The sequence below is a fragment of the Bubalus bubalis genome, chromosome 12 (assembly GCF_019923935.1).
Source record: "Bubalus bubalis isolate 160015118507 breed Murrah chromosome 12, NDDB_SH_1, whole genome shotgun sequence".
NCBI classification, from domain to species: Eukaryota; Metazoa; Chordata; class Mammalia; order Artiodactyla; family Bovidae; genus Bubalus; species Bubalus bubalis.
In genome coordinates this window covers 3759538-3778359 of record NC_059168.1, presented here as the reverse complement: position 1 = coordinate 3778359, position 18822 = coordinate 3759538, and the positions used below count along the sequence as shown (strand labels likewise).

At 40.2% G+C, this 18822-nt stretch overlaps 1 protein-coding gene across 4 annotated transcripts in view; it reads left to right on the top strand.

Annotated features, from left to right (window-relative positions):
• The window catches only part of MGAT4A (alpha-1,3-mannosyl-glycoprotein 4-beta-N-acetylglucosaminyltransferase A), a 124867-nt gene that overhangs the window by 98924 nt on the left and 7121 nt on the right, over positions 1-18822 (top strand). For all 4 annotated transcript variants that reach the window (XM_044925633.2, XM_025260681.3, XM_044925634.2 and 1 more), the window contains 6 exons: positions 2952-3066; positions 4196-4326; positions 6646-6753; positions 7998-8191; positions 12581-12659; positions 13461-13527. In XM_044925633.2, the coding sequence (XP_044781568.1) occupies positions 2952-3066; positions 4196-4326; positions 6646-6753; positions 7998-8191; positions 12581-12659; positions 13461-13527 (694 nt within the window). The remainder of the gene's footprint in view (positions 1-2951; positions 3067-4195; positions 4327-6645; positions 6754-7997; positions 8192-12580; positions 12660-13460; positions 13528-18822) is intronic.

Here is an 18822-nt window from a genome sequence, read left to right as displayed (position 1 = left end):
TCAGGGGAATTTAGCTCAGTTTAAAAACCCAGTTTTGGGACTTCCCCGGTGGCTCGGTGGTAAAGAATCTGCCTGCCAGTGCAGGATACACAAGTTCGATCCCTGATCTGGGAGGATCCCACCTGCTGCAGAGCAACTAAGCCCGCGTGCTGCAACTGCTGAGCCTGCGCTCTAGAGCCGGCGAGCCGCTGCTCCTGAGCCGGCGTGCCACCAGTCCTGAAGCCCGTGCTCTGCCGCAGGAGAAGCCACTGCAGTGAGAGACCCGTGCACCACAATAGAGAGGAGTCCCACAACTGGAGAAGAGCTCGCACAGCAGCGAAGACCCAGCACAGCCAGAAAGAAGTAAAGTAATAAGAACCCAGTCTTTATAAAAAAATTTAGTTACTTGAAAAAATACGTTTGGCTGCACCCTGTGGGATGTGGGATCTTTGTTCCTCAAGCAGGGATCAAACCCACACCCCCTGCATTGGAAGGTGGAGTCGTAGTCACTGAACCACCAGGGAAGTCCTTATATAGCTTTCTTGAAATGACAAAATTATGGAGATGGAGAACAGACTCTTGGTTTCCAGAGGCTTGGAAGGAGGGAAAGGAGGGGAGGCGGCTGTGAATATAAAGAGCAGCGTGAGAATCCCTGTGATGGAACTGTCCTGTATCCCAGGTCTAGTGGTGTTCCGGCAGACGGACACACACATGTTCAGATTGCATGGGACTAAACACAGACACACAAACCACACCCACACACAACTAAGTCTGTGTAAAACTGGTGAGATGTGAATAAGGTGGATGAGTTGTGTCAGAGCCAATTTACTGATGGTGATATCATGCTGTAGTTTTATCAGAAGATGTATATTGGGACTGTTTGGGGTCTCTCTCTATTTTTTTTTCATAGCTGTATATGATATACAATTATCTTTAAAAGTCTTTTTAGAAAGCACAGTTGTTTGCTGAGAGTGGAACAAAGCAATATTTCTAATTTAATATAAAAGTGATTTTTGTGTGTGATAGCCAAGTTTAGTGTACTAAATTTAAATAGGCATTTAATTGTTTCATCTACACTTCTGTATATGTCAGTCAGTACCAAGCTTGTTTTCTAATCTGCTTGTTGGGAAAACGTGGGATTGCCTGGTATCTGGGGTCATCTTTTCTTTGGGCATCCACAGTCAGCGTTTGGTGTGAACGTGGGCATCTCTGGGAGAGCAAGGTTAAGTGCTAGTGGGAACTCTGTGCTCTGGTTTTTCCCCCAGGCTTCTCTACAAGCTCTGAGTGTATAAAACTTGTGTTTTTGTTTACTGATGAGTTCCCAGGCTTTAGGATTGTGTCTGGAACATAATCAAAGCCCTGTAGATACTGGTGAGTCAAAATTGTATGCGTGCATGCCGAGTCACTTCAGTCATGTCCAGGCTCCTCTGTTCGTGGGATTCTCCAGGCATGAATACTGGAGTCAATTGCCATGCCCTCCTCCAGGGATCTTCGTGACCCAGAGATGGAACCCACATCTCTTACATCTCCTGCATTGGCAGGCAGGTTCTTTACCACTGTGCCACCTGGGAAGCCCCAGTCAAAATCATGCCTTTCCAAATACGGCTACTGTTTCTTCACAGACAGGAAGAAAGCTTATAGGGCTCAAATCTGTGAAAAACCCAAATACTGAAATAAGTAAAAATTACTTAGCAGATAACTGAAAATGATAATGTGTCATTAGAAAAAGGAAGAGTTTTCCTGGGATAATTAAAATCATCAGTGGTAAAGAATATTTGTAAAAGAATGTATGCGTAGGTAAAAAAGAAATCATCTTGTGACTTTAAAATTCTCTGAACATTTGGGGGAAGAAGTCTTTGCAGACACTCAGGAGCCTCGATCTCTGTCCACTCCCTGTTGAACTGATGAACTTGCCAGTAACACACGCGGTGATGGCAGAGCACATGGGTTAACGGCTACACTGAGTTGCTACAGCTACTTCATTATTTCGAGGATACCTTTTAAAATATAAAAAGAGAACTTTTAGGAGCCAATCCTACAGAAATGAATAGCACTGATGTGAAACGTAAGCACTGTTTGCATTGACAAAGAGTGAGAAACAGCCTGGGTGTCTGCCTGTGAACAAACAGATGATTTGTCCATGCATCCCTGGGGATAGTGTAAATCTATTGAAGAGACTGCTTTAAATATATACTTATTAACCTGGAAAGATACTCATGATATATTAGGAGGAAAAAGTCCAGTTTAATAAAAGTCTAAAGTGGTGGGAACCTTAAGGTAGGTTTACCTGTCTTGTCTCCCCATGTTGTATGTAGATTCTAAAGGTGTCCAGTGGGTGCACACCCAACCTTGAACTTTAGTCACCTCCACTAGAAGGGTGGAGGGTAAAGAAGGAAAACTAGGTGTTTTTTTTTTTTTTTAATGACTTGTTACATGTATTATGTAAAAAGGAAAAAAAAATTTTTTTAAAGGCCTGTAAAATTCTTTTCCTTTGAAAAGAAAATAGGTTAGTGTGAAATCCTATTGGGAGCCATAAAAGGGCCAAGATGAGTAATTCATGGACTGTTTTGTAATTTCTCATAGTGAGAGAGTGGTTTTATTGATTTGCTGTGTGCATCTGCTATTTTATTTTCTACATTTCCCTTTAATAAAATTTATTTTTATTTTTTAGTTTTTTCCTTTTAATTTTATTATTTTTAAAAAATTATTATTATTTTTTTGGGCCACATTATGAGGCATGTGGGATCTTCCCCGACTAGGAATGTAACCTGGGCCCCCTGAATTGGAAACTCAGAGTCTTAACCATTGGACTGCCAGGGAAGTCCTAAAATTTATTTTTATTTTCATCATTTTTGACCATTGTTTTCTTGATTGTCATTATAAAAGTGTGCTTGAGATTTTCCAAAGAGTGTCCCATCTAAATCTTCCCTTCTCTTTCTGATTTATTAATATGATTATTGAACTTTCTTTAGCTTGAAGATGATATTATTGTCAAACAGAATTACTTTAACACCATAAAGAATTTTGCACTTCAACTTTCTTCTGAGGAATGGATGATACTTGAGTTCTCCCAGCTGGGATTCATTGGTAAGAAAAGTGGCAGATTCATTTACTTTTCAGAAATAACTGTGACTCTTAGAATCTTGGACTGTTTTTTCACCTTAAAAAGGTTGTCTCTTTTTTTCTCTGGAAAGGGATTGCTTTTAAAGAAATTTACTAATAACTTAAGTAGTTATGATAACTACCTAATAAGTTAGGTAGACGTCCATGTATAAAATGTTGAAGTCAGCTCAGAGTAGTATTTGGAGAGGTCTCACATGGTAGTATTTACTCTGGAGTTCTGCAAGGCAGCCTTGCTGACTTTCCATGCTGACAGAACCAGCCGTGGTCTTTGGGAGTACGTCTGGTTCCTTCTCTGATGCCTCTAGTTCCTGTTTTAAAGCCCAGAGCTTTGGCAAGATTGAGGTCCTTTTAAAAAGAATGCTGCATTAATGGCTTTTTAATAGGAATTCCTGGTATTCAGTGTGGTACATGAAGTTCTTGTTCAGTCATTAATTTGTATTCATGGGTGCTTTCATGGGCTAGTCAGGGTGCTTATTTTAAAAGTTTTTTTTTTTTTTCCATTAAAATTCCTAAATCATCCAACTAAAGAGAATATGTTTAAAGTTGAAGATTGAAGGAAATTTATGGGTTTTTAGAAAACACCCCGGAGAATAATATTTCACTTCCTATAATGCTTTAAATCTGTAAATATTAGAGGCTGAGGCTTTGACCTTGTTGATCATTTATGTCAAAATTCAAGACTCAGAACTCAAAAAATATTTGTGAAGGCTTCAGTGAAGACAGAATTAGGAGTCCTTATGTTTTGCTTTTATTAATTCAGTTAAAATTTTGTTTAAACTTAAGTTCCTTTTTTATGAGAAGCAGTTTAATGAGACATGAAGGAAACATGTCCAATCTCTTCTTGAATCCTTTGGGCTGGTGGTGGTATGATAGATTCTGTAGTAGAGAAAATCAAGAGTTCCCTTTATATCAGGTTGACCACTAAACTTAGCTAGAGCAAATTTGTTTTTGACAAGAGAGATGGGACAATTATTCATAACGATTTATAGTTGAAAGCACAAGCGTCAGTGTATTTGTTGCATGGACTTCACTCACTGAAGTCATTTTGATGGTTGGCTTCTTTTACAGTTACTGACTGGGAGTATCTTTTCAGGTAAAATGTTTCAAGCACCCGACCTCACTCTGATTGTGGAATTCATATTTATGTTCTATAAGGAGAAGCCCATCGACTGGCTCTTGGACCATATTCTGTGGGTCAAAGTCTGCAACCCGGAAAAAGATGCAGTAAGTCTTATCTCTTAGGAGAATGGAACAGGCTTATTTTATGTATTTAGTGAAAGTGATGACCCTAGGGAACCAGATTTTGTAAAGGAACAGTTAAATAGGTAGCTGAAAACAAACAGTGTTTGTAAGCTCTTGTTGCATTCTCTCTCTTTAAAAAAAAAAAAAAAAAAACAACTTTCTTGGAGCAATTCATAGAATGTAGCAAAATAGCAGAGTGCCTACTTTCCAACAATGACTGAACATAGAAATTGATTCAATCAACTCATTTTTATGATGTAAGCCCTTACCTGTATTTTCCTTGTGGATTTACAGGAATTTTTACTGTAGGACACAGAACCGTTAATGTCATCTTCACATTCATACAATATACTTGCATTTAACTGCTTCCGTGCAGTGTTATCTAATATGTGGTTAGGTTCTCAAATGAGCTTGTGAGATAGAAGTCTCTGAAAATAAAAATTAAAACCATGAGGACCCATTCTCTGACTCTTCTTTCTGTGGCCCGTAGCATGTCAGTTGCTTCCACTAGGATGTCAAGGAAACTGTCGCCACGCACTTGCCTGCTCCAGAATCAGTCCCTTTGAGGGTGGTCTAGGAGACTCTTCCAAGCGTTACGCTTATTTCACTAAGGATAATACGCTCAAGGGCCATCCTTGTTGCAAATGAAGAGATTTCATCGTTTATATGTCTGAGTAGTATTCCATTTGTCTGTGTGTATACACAGCACATCTTTACCCATTCATCCACTGATGGGTACTCAGGTTACTTCCGTATCACGCCTATTGTAAATAATGTTGTGATGAGCATAGGGCTGCCTCTGCTTTTGCTGATGAGTGTTTTTGTGTTCTTTGGATAAATACCCAGAAATGGGATAGCTGGGTCACATTGTTAATTTTTTGAGCATCTCCATACTGTTTCCATAATTGGTGTACCAATTTACATTCCCACAAAGAGTACCAAATAAAAGCATGTTGATACAGAAAAGAGAGTAGTTGTTACCAGAGGGGCAAGGGCAGGGGGTAAGGGGAGGTGAAGTAGTGGAAATATAATGTTCACACATGGAACTTATATTATAAACTAGTGTTACCGTAAAAAAGATATAAAAATAATTCACACATTCTTCCCAAGGTTTATGGACCTGCTCTGACTCTTCAGGCCCAAATGTGTTACTGTTTGCCTGTGTGTTGAGTGATGGGGTTGGCCTCAGACCCTGCTCCCTCCGCCCGCCCCCACCATCCCTCCTCTCCCCGCTCCTCCCCTGGCCTCGCCTCCGTCCCTTCCCTTTCCTCTCCTTCCTCGTGACTGTTGTGTTTGTGTAAAAAAAAAATGTTTAATGTTTGTGTAAATACAATTTATTTCTAAAATTTTAAAATAAAATTTTATTAATTTTAATCAACAATAAAATTTATTTATTTTTATTAAATATATAAAATTTAATAATAATTTATAAAATTAAAATATGTACGTAAAAATTTATAAAATTTTATCTTACAAAATGTTTGTATATATAAAATTTCACCTGTATTCTCCCGTTAGCAATAATGCTAATGAAGTAAAGCTCTTGAGAAAAATTAGTCATTTTAACACCCGGAAAATTATCAGAGGTTTTTCAAAACAAAATGCCTTATACATTTGTCTTCTTCATTATGTTCTTGACCCAAAACTTACAAAAGTCATTGAAAACGGAAACAGCTTATGAAACTCTTCAGGACATACCGAGCTAGTGAACACACGGGAGCCCAGCCAGCGCTGCGGGTCCGCCAGGTGTGATCACCATGACAGGAGCTTGTAATCTGAAGACTGGGCCACGGGACACTTGGAGCTGAAATGTAGATGTCCCTCAGCTGTGTCGAGATGGATTCGTCTGTTTTAACTCTGTTTCCTTGCTTGTAGTCTACTTACTGCCTCCCGTTTTCACATTGCTTTGATGCAACAAAATTGGCCTTATCTTCAGATTCTTCGTTGTATTCTTTTGTGTAGCTCTTCTGTGTATTTGAACCAAGCCTCTAGGGTTGGTGCATTTTAATATTAAAAGTCAAATTGATATTGACACTTTGTAAAAGGTGGTTGAAATTAAATCCTTATCTCTTCCCTTAGAAGTGCTTATGTTAAATTTCTCTTTCATGTCTATTTATTAAGTTGGTAGAAAATCTATTAACTTCTCCAAAAGGACCCTAAAAAAAAACACATGACTTGGAATTATGAGATGCAATTGGATTTTCTTTTTAATATTTACTCTTCTAAAGGATGTCTCAGCTTTCAGAGGAGGACAAGATGTCACTTTCTAATGTAACACTAACATTCCTCTTTAATATTTAGAAACACTGTGATCGACAGAAGGCAAATCTGCGAATTCGCTTCAGACCGTCCCTTTTCCAACACGTTGGTCTGCATTCTTCACTCACAGGAAAAATTCAGAAACTCACGGTGAGTGATTTAATTTTATTTTTCTCATGCACAGACAATTTGCTATTTAATGTATAATCATTGTTCTTCTTAAATATAAATAAGCCGTGTGTTATAGCTGATTCTCTTTTGTACAGCAGGAACTAACACACATTGTAAAGCAGTTATACTCCAATTAAAAAAACGAGACAGCAAAAGAGACACTGATGTATAGAACAGTCTTATGGACTCTGTGGGAGAGGGAGAGGGTGGGAAGATTAGGGAGAATGGCATTGAAACATGTAAAATATCATGTATGAAATGAGTTGCCAGTCCAGGTTCGATGCAGGATACTGGATGCTTGGGGCTGGTGCACTGGGACGACCCAGAGGGATGGAATGGGGAGGGAGGAGGGAGGAGGGTTCAGGATGGGGAACACATGTATACCTGTGGTGGATTCATTTTGATATTTGGCAAAACTAATACAGTTATGTAAAGTTTAAAAATAAAATAAAATTTAAAAACAACAACAACAACAACAAAGCAGATAACTAATAAGGACCTGCTATATGGCATCGGGAACTCTATCCAATATTCTGTAATGGCTTAGATAGAAAAAGAATCTCAAAAGAAGTGGATATATGTATATGCATAAGTGACATTACTTTGCCAACAAAGGTTCGTCTAGTCAAGGCTATGGTTTTTCCTGTGGTCATGTATGGATGTGAGAGTTGGACTGTGAGGAAGGCTGAGCGCCGAAGAATTGATGCTTTTGAACTGTGGTGTTGGAGAAGACTCTTGAGAGTCCCTTGGACTGCAAGGAGATCCAACCAGTCCATTCTGAAGGAGATCAGCCCTGGGATTTCTTTGGAAGGAATGATGCTAGAGCTGAAACTCCAGTACTTTGGCCACCTCATGCGAAGAGTTGACTCATTGGAAAAGACTCTGATGCTGGGAGGGATTGGGGGCAGGAGGAGAAGGGGACGACAGAGGATGAGATGGCTGGATGGCATCACTGACTCGATGGACGTGAGTCTCAGTGAACTCCAGGAGTTGGTGATGGACAGGGAGGCCTGGCGTGCTGTGATTCATGGGGTCGCAAAGAGTCGGACACGACTGAGTGGCTGATCTGATCTGATAAGTGATTTACTTTGCTGTACACCTGAAACTAACACAACATTGTAAATCAACTGTTCTCCAATAAAAGTTAATAAAAAGAAGCTATTCTGAACAAATAAAAAAATAAGCTGTATGTTGTTTAATAGCATATATGTCTTTCCTCCTAGGATAAAGATTACATGAAACCATTACTGCTCAAAATCCATGTAAACCCCCCTGCAGAGGTATCTACTTCTTTGAAGGTCTACCAAGGTCATACACTGGAGAAAACTTACATGGGTGAGGACTTCTTCTGGGCTATAACCCCAGTAGCTGGAGACTACATCCTATTTAAATTCGACAAGCCAGTCAATGTGGAAAGGTAGGTCCTTATTGAAATAAAATTTGGTCTTACAATTTAGACCTTTTCTTCACAATGTGATTTATGGTAGAATTTTTTTTTATATGTAACACATATAAGGAATCAATGAGTCCTAAATGTTAGATTATAAAATATGTGGGGTTTCCCAGGTGGCGAAGTTAGTAATTCTCCTGCCAAGGCGGGAGATGTAAAAGATGAAGATTTGATCCCTGGGTCAGGAAGATCCCCTGTAGAAGGAAATGCCACCCACTCCAGTATTCTTGCCTGGAGAATTCCATGGCCAGAGGAGCCTGGCTGGCTGCAGTCCGTGGGTACGCAGAGAGTAGAACATGACTAAGTGACTGAGCACTCAGGCACGCACATAAAATACATTTCCTACAACTCAGTAATATCATGGGTGGGTTGCTTCCGGATAGAACACTGGCATTTAGTATGTTAGATAAATTCTATTGGTATTTCTGAAAGTATATTTAGTATGGATTTTTAAAAATATACTTGTTTTTATTTATAACTTACTTGGTCACACCGGGTCTTAGTTGCAACATGCAGGATCTTTTAGCTGTGGCCTGTAGAACTGTAGGGAGCATGCAGTCTTAACTGTGGACCACCAGGAAAGTCCCTAGTAGAGATTTCTAATACTTTTATGTGGAACTCTTCCTCAGAATGTCCAATTAGTTTTCCTGCCCTTACCTTAGAATATCCCTTAAGATTTGACTGTGAGCTGGTGGATGGCCCAGCAATCGGCTGAAATGATAAAATTTATCAGAGTATGACTGTTCCTAGGTAGTGATTTTGCAAGTGCTGGATGACTTTTAGTATATGCCATGGAGGAATTTACAACCCTTTTCTTTTTCTTTTTTTAAAATTAGAAGATAATTACTTTACAATATGGTAATAGTTTTTGCCATACGTCAGCATGAATGAGCATTAGGTATATACATGTCCCCTCCCTCTTGAACACCCCTCTCCCCACTCCACCCCTCGAGGCTGTTGCAGAGCACTGGCTTTGGGCTCCCTGCATCATACACTGAACCCCCACTGGCTGGCTGCTTTACACATGGTAATGTACATGCTTCAGTGCTGTTTCTCTCATTTCATCCCACTCTCTCCTTCCCCCACCGTGTCCAAAATGTCTGTGTCTCCTTTGCTGGCTTGCAAGTAGGATCGTCAGTACTATCGTTTTAGATTCATATGTATGTATTAATATACGATATTTGTCTTTTACTTTCTGACTTATTTCACTGTGTATAACAGGCTCTGCCTCATTAGAATGGACTCAAATGCGTTCCTTTTTATGGCTGAGTAATACTCCATCGTGTATATGTACCACAGCGGACGTCTAGGTTGCTACCACGTCCTACCTGTTGTAAATTGTGCCGTGGTGAACATTGGGGCACACGTGTCTTAGGACCCTTTTCTGTGATTTGGCGTTTATGTTCACTTTGAAAACGTTGGGGCTTTTTCTTTCCCATTTTTCACCTAACAGTCACAATTCCTTCAGTCTTTCCCCTGTTTGGAGTATGTTCCCCAGACTGTCTGTGGCATACTTACATAAAATCCCCAGAATAGAATATAATTTCCTAGCCTGTGGCATATGGTGTTATGTGTTTTCCTGTGAAGGCCATTTGATTTTTAGAATTTGTCAAATATTTAACCACCTTAATAATTCTTTTTAAGGTGGTCAGTAACAGTGCATAGCTACATGTAATGTTATTAGTTTTCTTTTCTTAATCTATGCTGATTCTAAAGAGGAATTTAAGCATAAAAATGTTGTAAGCAATGGGAAGATCACTTGCAAAACATATTAAACTTATGAGTAATATTTTTCACTTATATGAGTATTTAATATTGGTTTTATTGTTATTTAATGTTCATTTTATACTGTATAGTGGAACTCTGCCCTGAGAGGTATTGTTCACCACATTTTCATGAGTCATCCTAGAATTAGAAACAACAGTTTTCACTTCAACAAGAATAGCCGGAAACCAATTTAGGGGTTTATTTTTAGCGCATAAAAACAGTTCCATCAAAGAATCTGCTAAAGAGCTCATATATTGGAGATCAAACTTAGTAACAACAAATATATTTACAGTAAACCTCTGTGAAGTAATATTTACAATGACTCTATTGCGGGCACTTTTCTAGTGAAACACAAGTCTTCTGAAATAACAGTATATAAGAAATATCTTGACCTTCCTAGGACAGAAAAAAGGGATTACTTGATTTTTGCTTGCTGAGAGGGGAAGTAACAAATTTATTAATACAGAAATGAAGTGTTAAAAATATTCTTTCTATCACATATATGTGCATTATACAAAAATTTTGAAGTGTGAAAATGAGGAAAGGGACTTCCCTGGTGGCCTAGTGGTTAAGATTTTGCTTTGTAATGCAGGGGATGTGGGTTGGATTCCTGATCAGGAAGCTAAGATCCCACAGCCCTATGACCAAAAACATAAAACAGAGGCAATATTGTAACAAACTCAATAAAGACTAAAAATGATTCACATAAAAAAATCTTAAAAAGTACTGAGGAAAAGATCATAACCCCAAGGAAACCATTATGACCATATTGGCACCTTTTTTTCTTTGTAATTCTGCGTATTTTCGACCTTAAGACCATGGTCTACATGCAGTTTTGTATCTTACATTTTCCATTATACTCTGTTGTGACTCACAAGTATTGAGTTGGTCCAAACGTCTATTCAGGTTTTCCCATAGCATCTTACAGGAGAACCCAAACGAACTTTTGGGCCAGTCGAGTATTTTGATGACCGCACAATGTTTCATTGCATGATTCTACCATCGTGTACATCTTCCAATGTTAAACTTTTTAGGTGCTATGGAGGTTTTCACTATAAATAATTACATAGTGAACACCTCTGAATCAGTCTGTCTTAACTCCAGGTTTTATCCATGGGCTCTCTTCTAAAAAGTGGCTTCCCTGTCCCATGATTTGGCATCTATAGCTGAGTTATTGAGTGGCCTGTGGTTATATGACATTCTGAGTCAAAGATGCCTTTAAAAAAATGTATCTCATCTGGAAACTCTGGGAGTTAGTTTTGGTATATTTAGCTTAGAAGCAGCTTCTTCTTAGGGTTCCCTGGTCTGTGTGACATTTGAAAACCAAATTCTTGCCCACAAATACCATACTGCAAGGGTATCGTAACTATTCTGTGACTGTTACTCACTATTTTTAACATAGAAGGTAGTTTTAGTTAATTCTCAGGAACTTTCTGGTATAACTGTGTGACATAGATGGAAATAGCTGATTGTATTGAGGAAACACGGGCTCAGAAAGCTTAACAAAACTTGCACAAGATGAGAATTCTAGGAAATGAGAGATCCAGGGAGGAGCCTCTGACTCCTTAGCATGAGCTTTTAACCACTGAACTTCACTAAACTCAAGTTTTAGGTTTAGGCTTAGGTATGCTTTGCACCCTATCCAGCTTCCACCCTCTCTCACACACTTTGGGCATACACACTAGTTTTCAAAGTATCAAAACACTAGAACATTATACCCAGAGAGTATTTGAAGTGGTTGGATGGTATCATCAACTCAACGGACATGAGTTTGAACAAACTCCAGGAGATACTGCAGGGCAGGGAAACCTGCCATGCTGCAGTCCATGGGGTTGTAAACAGGTCTTAGCAATTGAACAACAATATCATGATATCCAAAGATTTGTTAATGTTGACAAATGGAGTGATTCTGATATTTGGAATTGGTTAATTCACTTTATCTGTTCATACCAAAATTATTTATATTGGCTAAAACTAGTCTCTGAACTTGCCACAACCCCTTGCTGTCCTAGTGAACATTTTGTCTGATACAAGATCCAGTAGTGGGACTTCCTGGTGGTCCAGTGGTTTAAGAGTTTGTCTCGCAAGGCAGGGGGCACAGGTTCAAACCCTGGTCAGGGAACTAAGATCCCACGTGCCGGGGGGGGGGCAGCTAAGCCTGCGTACCACAGCTACTGAGGCCGCGTGCCGCTGTGAAATGGAGCTGCAGCTCCATGCTGCAGCTAAGGCCCAATGCAGCCAAATAAATAACAAATAAATGTAGGAAAAAAAGATACAGTAGTGTTCTATAGTGGCTACAATTGTCATTTCCATCAAGAAGTTTATATATTTAAAGCAGTGTAAACAGCAACAAAAAACTGTCATCATGTTTTTTTTCTTTTGGTCTGTTGAGTGCATTATTAGCAGCAAGCATGCCCCTCTGACAGAGGAGTTGACGTATCTGCTTAGCTTTCTAATATCCATGCAGCTATTCAGAACACACAATGTGTAGTTACAAACTCTAGTGTCGACCTTATGCTAAGGTCAAGGCCATCTTCCCAAATCTTTGTCAAGTCTGATTCATATTCTTATTTTTGTTTGTCTTTCCAGTTATTTGTTCCATAGTGGCAACCAGGAACATCCAGGGGATATTCTGCTCAACACAACGGTGGAAGTTTTGCCTTTGAAGGTATGACTTATGTTTCCCCCTCAGTTTCCTTTGAGAACTAATACTAATAGACTTGATTTGAGGCTCTTCTTGCTTATGAAAGAAAATTCTCGTGATTGCAGGACCTTGGTGGTGAGTCATACTGACTCTTTTTGGAACCATGAAACACCCAGTATATTGTCCTATTTGCCTTATTCATAGAAAGAGCCTTTATTTTGTTTCCTATTGGAAGATGACTTGGACATTTGTACTGGGAAAATAAATGAATCGTTATTTGATGTTAATGCTTACTTGCTGTTTGTATTTTGAATCCCAAAATACCATGTAGTTTCAGTGCTTGTTGAATAATACCGAAGATTATTGGTCTTCTAGGAGTGCTTTGGAGAAGGAGATGGCAATCCACTCCAGTAGTCCTGCCTGGAGAATCCCATGAACAGAGAAGCCTGGCGGGCTACCAGTCCATGGGGTCACAAAGTCGGACACGACTGAGTGACTTTCACAGGGGATGCTTAATATCTTTCTAGTTAACACACAGTTCTTTACTTCTGTCTGTTTTTAATAGAAAACTGCATTCTATTAAATTGATCTAAGTTGGGAAATGATTAAAATTTAAAATTCCTAGCCAACAGTATATTATATACAGAGTCAGATGATGGTTTAAGAAAAGAGCACTTAACATTACTGAGCCTTTTGAGGCTCAGGACTGAAGTGGCATTTTCTTTCCAGAGGCAGCTATGCCGCAGATGTCACTTTATAAAATGGATTAATGACTTAGATTTATTTTAAATAAAAGTAATTATTCATGTTTTTGTTCTGTTTTAGAGTGAAGGTTTGGAAATCAGCAAAGAAACCAAAGACAAACGATTAGAAGATGGCTATTTCAGAATAGGTAAGACTCACTTTACACCAGGAAAATGTCCTTTCCTTTTCTGAACCTAGTTCTAAAGTAATTTTACGTTCTTTTCAGATGTTGAGCAGCTTTAGGATTATATATGCCAGTGTACTTTTTTATTGTTCTCATGTTGTAGTACGTTGTTTTATTATTATCTTGACCCAACTAGGATTTCAGAGCAATGGTTCATTTCCTGGTTCCTCTTTCTCTCTCTCTGCTGTTTCATTGTTGTCACTGGCAGATAATCCATCTTCAGCCGCCTTCTGCAGTCTCATACTGGATGGGACGCCCTTAGCAGGCTCCTTTCGTGGACACAACAATACCTGAGGGCCAGAATTCATGTCTTTAGTCCTGCCTTCCTCCTGAGCTTTCAGGCTCTACTGAGATACCCATTGAAAAGCTTCCTGGAGGCCACGTGGCCATCTACCCTGGGCATCTGTAGTAGGGACATTTCTTTATTGATCACCGTGGTTTGTGCCGTTAATGTTCATCTAGCTGCCTGGTCTAACCTGGGGAGACACCCTGAAATCCCACACCCCTTTAGTGTCCATTAGCATAAAATATCTGCATTAAGTCCCCTACATGTGCATGAGTTCTGTTCTGAGAGTGCGTTCTCATAAGTCCAATTTGTTCGTTAAGTCCAACAAAGTTAGCCTAGGTGCCTAACACAATCAGCTATATACTTGTTGTTGTTCAGTTGCTAAGTTATGTCCAACTCTTGCGACCCCATGGACTGTAGCCTGCCAGGCTCTTCTGTCCATGAGATCTCCTAGGCAAGAATACTGGAGTGGGTAGCCATTTCTTCTCCAGTGGATCTTCCCCATCCAGAGATCGAACCCAGGTCTCCTGCATTGCAGGCAGATTCTTTATCACCTGAGCTACCAGGTGTATAATAATAGAGCCCATCCCTTGATAGACATCAACTCAGTGAATGATTAGATATTTTCTTTTACTTAAATTAATGCTTTTCCTAGTGGTATGCAGAAGAGACTGTATTGGTCAATTACTATTGTAGCTTTACAGAACCAGATACATTCTTATAACTCTCTCCAGCAGTTTTGTTTTGCTAAAATAATTTTTTTTTATTTAGTTTTGGCTCTCTGGGTCTTTGCTGCTGTGTGGGCTTTTCTCTAGCTGTAGAGAGTGGGGGCTACTCTCCAGTTGCAGTGTGCGGGCTTCTCACTGTGGGGGCTTCTCTTGTTGTGGAACATGGGCTCTAGGGTGCACGGGCTCGGTAGTTGCAGTTACTGGGCTCGAGAGCACAGGCTCAGTGGTTGTGGTACACGGGCTTAGTTGCTCTGGGGCACGTGGGATCTTCCTGGACCAGGGATCAAACCCTCATCTCCTGCACTGACAGGTGGATTCTTTACCACTGAGCCACCAGGGAAGCCCTCCAGCAGCTTTATGTTCAGTGAATATCACTCAGTTTTTGCCGGGGACCAGCCCCGGCTGATCCAGGGTATTCGAAGGAGAGACGGCTAGGCGAGGGTCAGGGAATAACTGCTTAATTACACTTTAATTAAGGATACAAAGAGTAATAGAATAAGGATAGCTCAGTGAGGAAATTCAGTGGAGAAAAGCGGCTGAAATAAGGATAGCTCAGTAAGAAAATTCAGTGGAGAAAAGAAGCTGAGTGGCTTGGTTTACGCGGAAAATCAATATAACCCGTGACACCAGGTTAGCTCTGACCACGGAGGCCGCAGGCGCCCTCTCGAATAGCGGAAGGTGCCCCACCTTAGACACCTTCTCGAGTGGGTCTTAGAAGCCCAGGCAAATAAATGGTCGCAGAGGACATCCACGCTCCAGATGGACGCTCAGCCAGAAGTTAAAGGGAAGAATGACATGGGGAGACCAAGTTTCAGTGAACAAGGCCCGCACTTTATTTTCCAAAGTAGTTTTTATACCTTAAGTTATGCATAGAGGATAATGGGGGAAGGGGTAGAGTCATGCAGCAAGCCAGGCTTTTTTCCTGTAAACTTATCATATGCAAAAGTTCAGGTGATAGACATCATCTTCTGGCCCGGAGGCCTGTTAACATTTTAAGAAACTTATCTTTCTCTAAAGGTGATTATTCCAAAGTCAGGCGCCAGCCTTCCAAAAAGCATTGAACAAAGCTGCATTTTACATTTCTATACACCCATTATATCAATCAATACACTGCCAAGGACACAGTAGGAGTATGGAGACTTAGCAGCAAACATTGGCCCAACAAGTGAAAAACCCTTCACCAATACATTTTCTAATCAATCTTTTAACTACTCAAAGGAATCTGTGTTTAGGCAGTTTAGAACATCTCCTGCCTCTCACAGTTGGGAGGCTCTGAACAATCACATGTGGCCGGAAAAACCCATTCAGGCAGCCTAGAGGATTTCCAAAGGAGTTTGTAGGTTAAACACTGTCACACCCAGGAATTATTAACTGGAGCTGTGAGCTAACTCTTTTTTCAGAGAGAGGTAGTGGGGGACAGCCCCCCGTAAAGTCAGAGGTGTAGGTGAAGGCACAAAGCAGAAAGTAGGCAGACTCTGGTTTTGGGGGTAGATGCTCGAGAATTTCCAGGGGGACTCCTGAGGCTCGATCCCGCCTTTGCGTATGCCGAGCCTCCTTCCTCATGACCTTTGTCATGGGTGGAGTGCCTCACGCTGGCTCCCGGAAGTGATAGAATTCCAGTTGAGCTATTCCAGATCCTCACTCAATATGCAATGTGCCGGCTCCCAGCAAGTTTTTGCTACAAGGCTTGTGCAATAACCCTGACTAATTTCTGTGTCATTTTAATGGATTGATGAGTTTAATTATTTTTATATTTGGATTATATTTTAGCCCATTTTAGAAATGTTCATAAAATTAGCTGCGTATGGGAGACATTTATTAACCCTATTACCTGTCAGTTATTTAATTTCTGAGAATGTTCTAGGTTATGAAAGTAGCATAGAAAATAGAGACATTTATGATTAAATGTCTCTGCAGTAATTTGAAGGTAATGGCCATCTAAAACATCAACTCATACATATTTAGAACCAGAAGAGAACTGTTGGGCAATGAGACCTAGGAACTTGTGGAACAAAAGCATGCATCAGAAGCAAAAGCAACTGATTTTTTCTCAACCGAATAAAAAAAAATCTACGCCCTTAAGAAGCATGCTTAGTGGAATAATGTGTGAAGGGCTTCACAGACCTTCTCTTAGTGACTCTGCCATAACTGGTAACAGTTATTTTTCATAAAAGCACAGCATATGGGGAACCATTTACTTATATCATCTGAATTTCAGTAAAAACATTAAGAGTCTGTGACATTAGAGGGACGTCCTTGGTGTTCCAGCAGTTAAGACATCACCTTCCATTGCAGGGGAATACAGGTTCGATCCTTGGTCAGGAAGCTAGGATTCCACATGCCTTTTGGCTAAAAAATGGAAACATAAAACAGAAGCAGTATTGTTAGAGATTTCAATAAAGACTTTATTTTTAAAATGGTCCACATCAAAAAATTAAAAAAAAAATAGTTTCTGGCATTGGAGCTCTGACCATTGCCTACTCTGGCCAAGCTCAGTGACACAGAAGCTCCTCTCTGCTTGTCCAGCCATGATTGCTGAGTCCGCCTCCTGCCAGTTCCTGCTCCAGGGCGAAGGCATCTCACTAGGAAAGGCAGGCCACCAGCACCTGCATCTCCCCATGCCCAACCCCAGCTCCCTGTTGCAGAAGCTCTATCCAGACCCTTGGAGACCTGAGGCTCCCTTCCTCCACCCCACCTCCATTCCTAGGGCAAAGTTTCGCTGCAGGCCTGGCAGAACATGAATTCTTGGTCCCCCTTGGCTCTCCCTGCCCACTGGTCCCCTCATGCTGGGAGAAGTCAGCAGGACATGAAGGGCTACTGCTACCGCCTTGAACAGCAGGAGTGTCACTTTCCCCCAGCTGCTGTCCTTGCCAGGGATCCTGAGCAGCGGTGCAGAGGTGTGCTCCAGGGGAGAGGCAGCCCATCAGAACACGGAGCTCTGTAGCTCGCCCTAAGGGGACTGACTTGGAACAGAGCTTGGGGAAGTTCATGCCCAAGGGTGCTGTGGGATATGATGGAGATTTATGATAAACAGTTGGGAGGAAACTGGTAGCCTCATTCAAGCTAAACTGTAGCCCATACAGTAGCCCATGGCAGAGAGAACCAAAGAAAGAGATAGGCAATAAGAATCCTCTTGGGACTTTCCTGGCCATCCAGTGGTTAAAACTCTGCCTTCCAGTGCAGTGGGAACAGGTTCGTTCCCTGGCCAGGGAACTAAGATCCATATACTCGTAGGGTACAGCCAGAAAGTTAAAAGGGAAAAAAAAAGTAACTACTATCCTAAATTTTGTGGTTACTGTTTCCATCTGTGCTTTTAATACACATGTAATATACCCCTGAATAATGCATAGTCTTATTTTGTTTATTTTAAAGTATAAATGATTGTCATTCTCTAATCTACAGTTTTTTGTCTCTCACCATTGTGAGATTCAACCATGTGGATCTGTATATCTATGGATCATTCATTTTCACTGTTGGGTAGATCTCCAGAGATGATTACATTACTGTCTGTTCTTCTCTTTGGTCATAAAGTTTGTCTTCATCTTTTTGCTTGTCTAAAAACTTATGCACATGTACTAGAGTTTCTCTCCAGTGTATGCTTAGAAATGGAAGTAACTCACAACTGCATTATCTACAACTTTACTTCCTTCTCTTTATTCTTCCTTCATTCTTTTAATTGGCTGCCTAATATTCCCTTATATTAGCATGTCCTAATTTAATTAGTCCACTAATCATTGCCACTAAAATCATTTGCAATTTTTGCTGCAGTCTGTATATGCTTTCTGCACATGCAGGAGTATTTCTTGAGCATAAAATTGCTGGATGAGAGGGTTTTAATGACGCCAGTCTTTTCAATTACTAATTATTGTTCTAATTAAATGAGCTCATCAAGTGAGCTCAGATATCTCATAAGTTAAAATGTTTCAAGTTCCACAGTATTTTTCATCCCTGAATCCACATCCTAACTAAATATTAAATAGTACTATTTTTGTAGCACACACTCCCTATCCCAGTCCAAATATGGACATACCTTTATGAAACAAGTATTAATAATTTTTTAATAAAAGCATTACTTAGGAAGTTCATATGTTGAATATTTTCTGTGCAAATGATATATGTAAATGTGTAGTTGAATCACTATGCTCTACACCTGAACACTGTAAATCAGCTATTCTTGTGTGCTAAGTTGCTTCAGTCGTGTCCGACTCTTTGTGACCCTGTGGACTATAGCCCGCCAGGCTCCTC